The 11,263-nt window shown below is 39.6% G+C and overlaps 1 protein-coding gene across 1 annotated transcript; it reads left to right on the top strand.

Moving 5' to 3' along the window:
• Nucleotides 1–3,852: 3,852 nt before the first annotated feature.
• On the top strand, nucleotides 3,853–6,356 carry LOC104161408 (interleukin-8). Its single transcript, XM_009699841.1, has 4 exons — nucleotides 3,853–3,913; nucleotides 4,708–4,843; nucleotides 5,630–5,713; nucleotides 6,326–6,356. Exons 1-4 carry the CDS (start codon nucleotides 3,853–3,855, stop codon nucleotides 6,354–6,356), a joined length of 312 nt encoding a protein of 103 aa, XP_009698143.1.
• The last annotated feature ends 4,907 nt before the right edge of the window (nucleotides 6,357–11,263 follow it).

Raw genomic sequence — 11,263 nt, forward strand, 5'->3', positions numbered from 1 at the left:
ATTAATGTATCATTTCCTAATATTACTAGATACTTTATAATAATATTGTCAATGACTTCTCTTATTGAATTGGATCAAATGAAACATTTCATTTAACCCACAACAATTTTTTAACTGAAAGCTACAATATGGAATTGACTGTTTTTATTAAGAGCTGAAACATACATCATAAATAAATATGCATATATATATATACTTATACTGTTGTAACTATAAATACATAAATTAAAAGGCAAATCAACTAAAAAGCTGTACTGCTATTTTATGATCCCAGACAGATTCAGGAAAGTCCAGCACTTGCCATGAGCTGACTAAGGTAACATAACCGTCTACATTTAGACACTTACGTTTGAAAAAACATCACAAACTGACTTAAGCTTTTCTCCTTCCTTTGCTATCACTTCCTCATATAGCAAGTCAAAAACCAGATGTTTTGGAGACATTCTGCTTTTTATGTATCTGCGCTCTACGCTCTGCCTCACTGTAAACTTCCACAAGTGTTGGCACGACATTGTGCCCAGTTTCTGAGCGGCGGGAGCGATTATTTCCCAGCCCCTGTATTTGCCCCTTCTGGTCTCGGTAAGACAAGTGGAATGGCAGGTGAATGCCAAGGCCTTTGTGGGGAAAAGGAGGTGGTTTCAGAAGACCGAGTGGGATTTTTTCCCTGGTCAACAAGAGTAGTTGGCAGAGAGGACGTGCAGGAGATAGATAGTAGTTGACAGAGTTCACCTTGCACTGGCTGAACCCTCCTTCCAGTGAAAGCTTTGTCTCCTGGGCCTTTGGGGTCTTGTGTGCACAGCTTCTCAAGAGAGAGGTCTGAATTTGTCTAAAAGAAGACAGATGCTTCATTTTCTTACAGAGAGTAACTTCACCAGCCCAGAGGCTGGAGCATTCCTCTGGAACTGGGGTGACTCAAAACGGTAAGGGACTGAAGCCCGGCTCTCCTCCATCCCTCATGATGGTCTTGGTCACCAGAGCACACATGAATCCCTGTCACTGTGTCACCTTGTGTTTGGGTGTCCTTCGCCACATGCAAAGATTCTAACCAGTCCCAATCAAGTTTCCAAAAGATTCCCTTTTCACTTCTGTGTTCATTAGACAAGGCAATGAGTCATGAAAAAGAAAAAGCACCAGTTTCCATCGTGCAGCATGGAGAATACATCCTATACCCTGCCTTAAACCACAGGCAAGGGAGGTATTTACTTCCCTTTTCAGCAGTCTTTCAGCAATCAGACTATTGCATAACTCTTGTTTCATTTGTTACAAGCCTGCTTTTAACAGGGTTAAGCATGGAAGGTCTCTGCTTGCGGCAGTATCAGCTAACTCAGTAATGTTATCCTTCAAAAGGAGCAGCAATTCCATTTGCACAAGTCATCTCTGATGGCTGGCAGGAAAACACAGGCTGCCAAAATCAGAAAATGGATTTGGAGTTCCCATAGGCAGGGGCTAGGACGAGACCCTGGGAAAAGTGTTGAAGGGATGCAGGGAGAGCTTGGGCGAAGCACGGCACTCCCAGGAACACAGGTTAGGAGTGCCTGACTGTTGGGCTTGATCTCATATCTCAACATTTAATGCCACTATCATCTCTATTACACTCCCTTCACATAATCCTGATGAAACTGTGTAACATCAGAGAAAAAGCAGAGGTAGAGGAGATACTTTAGCTCTCAGAGAACATAGTGGATTTTTATTTCATTACAAACATCCTGCTCTTTTAGACAGAAACTTACTCTTAGCTCAGAGGCAGGGTTAATCATATAGGTGGAGTAGGCTCTTGGCTTCACTTTTGACCTGGGGAATTTCTGCAGATCTGTTACTGCCACACGCAGGAAATAGCTGAGTCTAGGGGTAAGGAGAACAAACAGTCATTGCTTTTATTTGGAGATTTCAGGGGGAATTTTCTTTTTTTGCCTCGGACATCAATGACATTCCAACACACACCAAAATTAGATAAAAAAGCTGCAAATAGTAACTGAGAAAAGTGAGATCCCTAATTAAATTTTAATTATCCTGTGTGTGTGTCCTGTGTGTGTGCACACATACGTAGAGACGGAGAGAAACAGAGAGAACCCAAAAGAAAAGAATCAGCAAATCCTTATTCCAAGTAAACTGGTTAAAGCTCCAACATCTACAATCTGACACCAGTGAAACCACCCTGTTAATTTAACATAACATATTCAACATAATAGAACATAAACAATGAAACATAACCTTCAGTTAAAAATTGTCTCCCTTTTCACATCTTCAGAGAACTAACTGTATTTTTCAGTAAAGCTCTCTAAGGCATACAGCTAAGGAGAAGCACCATTAGGAGTCAGAATCGGTATCTTGTGTTGAATCAATACTCAGTAAGAAGTAGGACAGACAAACTTGGTGATATCTTTTCTTGGGCCAGCTGACATAGTGATAGGAAACAGACTAATTTTCATCTCAAAGTTCCTTTTATCAAGTAAGTTAATGACAAATGGTACACAGTAAACCATAATAAATTATGGGCAAACTATTAAATTATGACTATAAATAAATTATAATGCTTTACATGCTAAAGATAACTGAGTTTTTACGAACGTCTCAGAGTCAGGGAGAAGTACCTCTATAAATCCTCAGTTCACAGAAACGTGAAGCTCTGAGGCTGGAAATGCCAAGCAGCAAAAGTTATCATGGTCAAAAGGACAATGTTTTTACGGCACCAAAACAGGATGGCTTCTCCTAATCACACGCACTGCAGATGGGTTAAAAAACCAAATCTTCATTCAAGCAACAGATCAGCATTTGAGCCCAAGTCTTCCCTTGAAATTGTCTCCCTCGCAAGGTAGTATCTCTACCAGCCACAGCAAATAAACACTCAGCATTCATGAACAAGGTTGTTTAACAGAAATGTCTATAGCAGCGCCATAATACTTAATGCTATTTGCCTTTGCTAAGACCTAGGGTTACGGTCACTGAAAAAGATCACAGAAAAGACTTATTAAAAATATCTAGACTTACAAAGGAAACAAAAGCAGTTGCGTTCAAATTTAGTTTGCATACAAAGCTTCTTCTGTTTATAGGTCATTGACATGTGTGACGTGAAAAATGCAGGCATGATTTTCAAAGCTATTCAGAATTTAATATCTGCTTCCTCCAGGAAGCTTTGAATACTGCAGCCTGAATTCCTTTAATGAACAGGTAGTACTAGAGATGAATTTATTTTGTAAGATGCCACTTGAACAGAAAAAAAGAAAATAACAAAAAATTAAAATCATTCATTAACATCAAAATAATGCTGAGGCAGAATCCTGACCCCAGTGAAAAAGCTTTTCTGCTTTTTTCTGCTGCCCAATTTCCAGTCCAGTAGCTTTAAATCAGATAAGTAGAAGCTATTGGCATAAGTAGAGATAAGAAATTAAGTATCTCAAGTACAGCTCTGGCATCCCTACAAAGAACAGTTATTACTCTGACAAAAAATAAAAAGTTATAACATAAACATAACTGAAACCATCATAAAGTTATATTACTATATGAGAGTACACATTAGAAAAAGCAGAAAATTTACAAAAGTCTACAAAAGAAATCAGAACGCATGGCTATTATTTACATATTGTAATAAATTAATACATTATATCATTCTCAGCAGAACAATTCCTCGTCATCTAGGAAGGAGTTTCACAACAGTCATGTGACTCATTTTTACTGCATCTGGGAAATTCCTCTAACGCAATCTCCATGCTAGCAGAGCAGACATGCTGGGCACTAACCACTATATAAGCAAGATAGATTGCCCAGATCAGGCATCAGAAACCCTCTGAGACAAGAGAGGTCACTGCTCCACAGAACCAGAGCTAAGCAATCCAGCCAAAAACTCCTCTAATAATGAACAGCAAACTTGTGGCTGTCCTGGCTCTCTGCCTGATTTCGGCGGCTATGTCTCAAGGTAAGTAAATCCCTCCCACGATCCCCATGGCTGTAGTATTGTCTAGGCATCTACCGAGATGCTTGTCCTTGCAGAGAGGAAGCTTCGTATTTCTTTCAGCAAATTAGTTTCTTTCAAGACATTTTCAGTAACTTCTCTTCAGTCAGAAATCTATCATGCAGCCCTCGTACTGAAGAGTTACTGACATCTCGTGGGAAAATTTTTAAGGATGCAACTTAAATTTGCTTTGTTTCTAGTTACTGATATCTTGTGGAAAAATTTTTAAGGACGCAACTTAGATTTGCTTTGTTTCTATGTTTCACTTGAAGCGTATGCAGCTAGAGACAGGATCTTCTTCTTAAGTCTTTGAATGTTTCTCTCCTTTCCCACACAAAGAACAATTTATGATCTCATATTTGTTACTTAATGATCGTACTGCCTCAAGCAAGTAATACACTGCTGGGAACGGAGAACAAAGAATATGAACACAGAAGCATGGACAAGCCTCCGATTAATGAAAAAATCTAGGGCTCCATCTTCTGTATAGTTGCCAGTTTGTTGATCCAGATATTAATACGATGCAGCTAACTGTTTTATTTTAAAAAGATGTGTTAATTTAGCTTTAACTGTACTTGGGCATCAGCTCCTCTGAAACAAATAAGCAACTGATCTTTGTACCGTGAGGATTTAGGTAGCTTGGACAAATGCAGTATTTTAATCGAGAATGTTGTTAAGATAGAGCAGTCGCGCTTTACGGCTGATAGAGTGATGGTAAGACCACCTCTCAAACCACCATCTTCCTTTTCTGCTCGCAGGCAGGACTCTGGCAAGGATGGGAACCGAGCTCCGGTGCCAGTGCATAGCCACTCATTCCAAGTTCATCCCTCCCAAATCCATTCAAGATGTGAAGCTGACACAGAGTGGCCCCCACTGCAAGAACGTTGAAGTCATGTAAGTAGCTCTGCAAGAGCCTCCCCCTTCTTCACCTACGCTCTGCTGCTGCCGGGGCTTTTACGCTTCATGACAAGTACGACACTTAGCAGGCTGACTTGACACAGTCAGATTTGGTTAGTCTTTTGAGAGAGATGGTTTTAAGTAATCCATCCTGTTTTTCATCATCCCTACGACCTTACATATTCCTGAATGGATCATTATTTATCTGTCATGGGACATATTAAGTATTTCTGGTGGTAGAACACGAATTTCAAGGGCTAGTCAGTTCTTAATACACAAGGTAAGAATGTAGTTTAAATCCTGCGTTTATTAGGCAGGCAAAACTCCCATTAAAACGGTCTGTGTCAGTCTCAGAGAGAAAGATTAAGTTCCCACAAGCAGATTTAGGGAAACAAAACTAATCTGGTCTTGAATAGCATGGAGGGGGGATGAAAATGTTGAAATCCTTATACTGCCAAAACACCTTTTCAACACTGGAGGTTACAATCGTTGTGTAAGAAAGCTTTACTAATGTAAACAAATTCAAAGTAAGTACCCATATATATTGAGAAAAATTTCTGGGAATGTGTGACTGCTTTGAGAGCACGCACACAGACTCACACAACTTCTGGATGGTTTTAGTCTCCTTAGTTGTGGAACACATATAACAAAATGGCCAAGTCTAACCTAGAGCAGTTGGGATGAATTTATACTAACTACTCTAAAAATGCAACATTACATTCTGTGAGTAAAACAAATCCATGCAGTAGTTTCCTGACTTTTTTCTTATTCCCTGTTTTGCAGAGCTACTCTGAAGGACGGCAGAGAGGTGTGCTTGGAGCCCACTGCTCCCTGGGTACAGCTGATCATAAAGGCAATTTTGGCCAAGTAAGTCCCATTCCCTCTCAATTTGGCAGTTGACCGGTAAACCTCCCAAAAAAGCCAATTTGTAGGATTTCTTAGTGATACTTTCCATTTTTTCTTAATCAGATTTTAAAAACAAGAAAACTTGCTGCGTAATTATAGAATGAGTCTTTCTGACTCTGCTGCAGGGTCCTTGTTCAAGCCAATACATCACTACTAAACCTTTGAGTACCAGCAACTCTGTCTGGAGGGAAAACAACACAGAACTCTCTGGCTCCCTTTGAAAAATGAGGCTTTAAAAACTTAATCTTCCCCTGACTTACAGTAGCATATGTTAATAATTCCTATTTTTGAGTTAATGAGTTTCTTGATGCAAGTAAATGCAGAAAGTCATGCTGCAAAGGTTTCCTAGCTGGGCACCAGATATGCATACACTGGGATTTCAGTAATTGCTTTCGAAACATCAACTTTATTCTCTCTATGCCTCAAGATAGCACATAGTCTGTTTTAGCCAAACCAGGACACACATAGAGTTGGAAACTGACCACTCATCCTTAACTGTTTGTGCAATGCTAAGCAATGACAACCATTCTTGAGCCGCCTTTGAAATTATCCTCTTCCCTCACCTCTTAACAGAGCTCAACTCAATTCTGACTCACCGCTCTGAGAAACACCAGAACACAAAAAATCTGGGAACTGCTCCTGCTCCTCCATTGAGAGAAACATTCAGGAAGGGCATCATTCAGACAGCGTACCATCTTCCACCTCCTGCATCAGTGTTATGATGTTAATTATGGATTATTTTGCTTATTTATTTATTTATTTATTTAACTGCATCTCTTTAAGAAAGTCTTTCAAAATGGTCAGTATGGTCTGTGGGACACGCTGTTCATTGACACTGAAGACGCTGAATAGGAAAAGTGGTTTGCTAAAGGGAATGAAGAATCCTTGGCAGTCACTTCAGCTAAACACAACAGTTAAGTGCAATGCACTTACAGCACAGCTTATTTACACTAAGCCTTGCTATTTTGCTATAACACCAGCAAACTGATCAATCCTCCTGCTCCCCTGGAGTACACTAGTATGTTGTGTCAACAACAGTTTCCTGAACCACAGTCAGCCTGTGGCTAGACTGTGAACTGTGATTTCTGACTTTAAAAATCTAGCCTACAGAATCTGTAAGTTTTGGTAAATATTTATTGTGATTTCTATGGTATTTATAAATGTATTTATTGAGTAGTTTCTATAAAGAGAGAAAACTATGATAATTTATTGAATTTCTACTGGATTTTCCATTCCTACTATTTATTTCTTAAGAAATATTCAGTCTTATTGCTCTGTACAAGGACTTGGTTGTATGTCTAATTAGCTACTCAAACAGCCAATGGAAAACTCTGCATCTTACATACACAGAATTTACTTGTGAGAGTGAAATTATTCCTAACAATGTATTATTAAAGTTTTCTTAAAAAAATCTATTTGTTATCTGCTTGTTATTTTACATTTTCATTTGCTTTATCTGGAAACAGTCTGCTTCATTTTTGCGACCTCAGCCCGATTTCTGGAACTGAAGAAGAAAATGTGTTGAGAATGGCTAATAGTTATTCAGAACTGTAGTTATTCTGTAGATAATAGTTATTCAACCTGTTACGGTAACCTGACATTACTGAATGCAGCAACAAAGTCTTAGGGTAGGGTAAAATGCTCGCTCACCTCTCTTCAGGCTGTTCCCAGTCCTTGGGGACTGGTGGGCTGTGGGGCAAGGCTCCTTGTTTAAGTACCTTGCAGATAAGTGAATTTTACCCTCAAACGCCTGAACACTGCCAGTGTCCAGATCAGCCCCAGAGTTGTAAATCTGTACTACATCAAAAGGCCACTATTTGACTACCAAAATGGGAATTTGTGACTTTTACTTTGGGTACCCAAACATCAAGCATCTGGCCTTATGTATCAACAGCTACCTATTCTGATCCCTGAAATGGAGAGCACCAGGTACACTTTTATTTCACTTTTACCTATGATTTAGATAGCTTTAAAACAGCAGAAGGATTTTTGCCAGGTAATTTTGTGAACATAAAATAAGACAGCTGTCTTTGGCTTGCTTCTTCTTGAAGACCCTTAGCAGTAAGATTGATGTCAGTCCTCTCCTTGACCCATATTATTTGGCCATCAGTTTGAGGTGTTCAGCCACTTGAACTCTAAGCAATGTGCCCTGTGGCCCTCCAGTTATCAGGCCATGCAGAAACCATAGGATAAAACTGCGCCCTTTGAAAACATGTAAACTATTTCGTAAGCATATTTGTGTGTGTGTGTGTGTGTGTGTATGTGTGTGCATGTCTGTGCAACACATCAGAAAGCTGCCCAGGCAGTGAGTGTAAGAGTCAGGACATTTGCACCACAACGAAAGGAAGGACTCTGAGATTTCACTGCAGCTGACTACATGTTCTTGTCCATCTTCTCCTTTTCCCAGTCTCATGTAAGCTTCTGCTCCCCTTGGCCACTTCATTTAGCATCTAAATTGTACTTCTACAACCCTGTCGGAAGGCCATTCCATGTTACAGCCGCCCAGTGTATTCAGCACCTTCCATTCATTTCTCTACTGCCCTCCCCACAACTAAATGTATCAGAGGTGTCTACATGTCCGTTTTGCACTCAGCTATTTTCTCGTTCCCTTCCTTCACCTTCCTTCCAAACCAACAATTTCAGTCTGGGGGCAAGAGGACAGTAGCACCAACCAAGCAAGAAGCTCCTGGCAATTCCTTACCCTCAGACTCCCCCTCTCATGCCTGGTTGCTGTAGTTCTGCTCTTGTTATTGAGAGTCCTTTCAATCACGAACTGTAATTTGTTCCCTCAAGTTTCAATGTCACTGTTCTTCTAACACCAAAAGTATGTTTCTCTCTAATGTATAAATGCTGCAAACCATAGAGGAAGTCATTGAAAGAAATACTGGAAAGTCCCTGAAAAATACTTTTAACTCTTCCTTAGAAGAACAGAGAATACAAACATTGGTTTGCTGGCCTCCACTTCTCTGTCTGCGCTGAATATTGACTAATACAAACATCCTGGTTATGTATCAGGTGACAGATGTATTATCCCTGCTTTACTTGCTTTTACTTATGGATTGCTTCCCATTCTGGAAAGGACTGTATTTCTTACGCTGTTCACATAACATGGGAAAATCCCAGGACAATTACACATAGCGCTGGCTTGATAACTGCAGACTTGTTCCAAGCATTGCATTTATTCTTGTTTATAACACGATATTATGAGCGACTCCACAGGAAACAGATCCTGTGGAAACTATACAGACTACCATGGAAAATTTTGGGGCAGCAAACAGGCATTTTGTTTCTGTATGCAAAAGTGAAACAAGTATTTTCCCACCCATAAAAATAAGCCTGAGATCTCTGTTGTTGAAAACCACCATGAAAATTTATTTTTAATGTAACCTGCAGTTAATTATTTTTAATAATAACTATAGTGCCAGTCAGTGCACAGATGACTTCACAATTTCTGTGGATTTCTAGAGAGGAAGATACTATGTGCGAAAGAATCTGGAAGGTAGGCTGAGAATCTAAGTGCAATTTGGAAATTACAAAAGCATTAAGCTGTTTTCCTTTAGTCAGATCTAATGCTTAGCAAGAGTTCAAGTGCAAACTCTGCACTATTACAGCTGTGTATCTACAGTACTTACAATGCATTTTCTTCAAACCCATCATACTTTTGGCCTACTCAGCATCTTGTGATAATGACTTCTACTGTTTAATCACACGTTGTAGAAGTGCACACATCTGGTTACTTTCAACATGACATGTTGAAAGCAATATCATTTTCTCATATTTTCTCTTTCTTTTTTTCCCCATAATTCCTTTCCAAATGCTTCCTAAAACACCAGGTGCCTTTTTGACCACCATAAGATATTGTACACAGTTCTATAAAAACATCAAACTGTGACACCCAGATCTATTTCCTTGGTGACAATAGCTAATTTACAATTCTTTCCGGGCATACAGAGTCAGGTTATAGGTATAACTAGGCTCAATGATACTGTTTCATCTGCCCTTTCATGAAACAGGCAGCATGGTGACACCTTTCTACAGCTTCCTGCAGGCAGATTTCAACGTAGCTATGCCCAAATAATTTTGCATCATTAACAAATATCATTTATTTTCAACAGTTGTCAATCTTTGGCAGGTCCAATTATCTTATTCAATGAAAGTTAACATTTACCAGGAACATGATCAATTTTTTTGGAAAAATAAGTTGTACTAGGTTGATCAGATCCCACTTGCCTGTATCTCCACAGGCTCAGACAATGACTCTAGCAGCTATGTGAAGTAAGAGTTTTCCCTCCAAAGGGCACACCGGCAACTCCAGTATCAGTCCACCAGTTTCTCCTATTCCTTACTGGAAGACAGGCAAACTGGGGAAAATCTAATATTTTTTTCTTTTGCAGAAAACTATTTTTCATACATATACACCTTATAAAAATCTGTGGAATAAGAGGTCATTAGACAAGCAGCTTGTTTTGAGAGCACATTTAGATCCAGTTAATCACCTTACCTCTAAATGAGTCTTCAGTTTTTGAGAAGGCAGTGGAAAGAGGAGAGTTAAGCAGCTTTTCTGACTCAGCTAATACAAAATACCAGAATGCCAAAACCATTTTTTAAGTACTGAAGCAACACTCACACTGAGCTCCTGAGATTAATGATTTCTAGCTTTTCCTTGCAACTATTTTCCAGAATGATGAAAGCTCCATAGCCCATAAGAGGACCAAATGAATAAGTCCACCCTCTTAGCCTATTTTTTTTATGAAAGATTTATCTTACATGCTTCCACAGAAATAATAAGACTTCAAAAATACTGACAATTCTTCTTTTCCTCCTCTTTTTTTGAGGTCACATTTTCTTCAAGATTGCAGGCAGACAAGAGAATCAGAATTCAACTGTCCTTGCTAAAACCCAAATGTCAATAAAATTGTAAAAGCTTGAAATACTCACCACTTCTATTTAGCATTAGGGAGCTCCTCTGTAAATGTTTCTATTGCATTTGTTGACCTTTTTATTATGTAAGGATCTCATGGAGAAGAGAGCCTTCTCTCATATCCAGGGACTTGGATACACATTTCATCTTTTTTTCTGCCACCAAGTCAGGGCAATGGGTGTATTTATGGTTCTTGGATTCATATCTGCTCTTTCTTGGCATTTTTGTCTTGCTATGAAAGTAGGATCAAGACATGAGTGTGAAAATGCTGAGGGGATCTTGAATGAACTAACATTCCCAGGATTAAGAAAGAAAACTGTCAGGCCCCTGGGCTCCTGCTCAGCCCGCTGTCCTCTGAACCACGCTTGTGTCTGGGACAGCCTGTTCAGATTACCCTGATGGGACAAACAAGGTTAGAGGGCTGCTTCTGCTCCACAGGGGATGCAAGCCCAGAGTCTCAGGGGATTGACTTCAGGATGCTGAGGGGTGCCTGGCCTTTGAGTTTGAGTCAAGCCTCTGCCACCTAAGCTTCTCTCTTATTTATTTCATCTCACTTCTGCTGTCTTATTATCACTGAACACTAGGCAATT

The sequence above is a fragment of the Cariama cristata genome, unplaced genomic scaffold, assembly GCF_000690535.1.
Source record: "Cariama cristata isolate BGI_N322 unplaced genomic scaffold, ASM69053v1 scaffold1555, whole genome shotgun sequence".
Classification (NCBI taxonomy): Eukaryota; Metazoa; Chordata; class Aves; order Cariamiformes; family Cariamidae; genus Cariama; species Cariama cristata.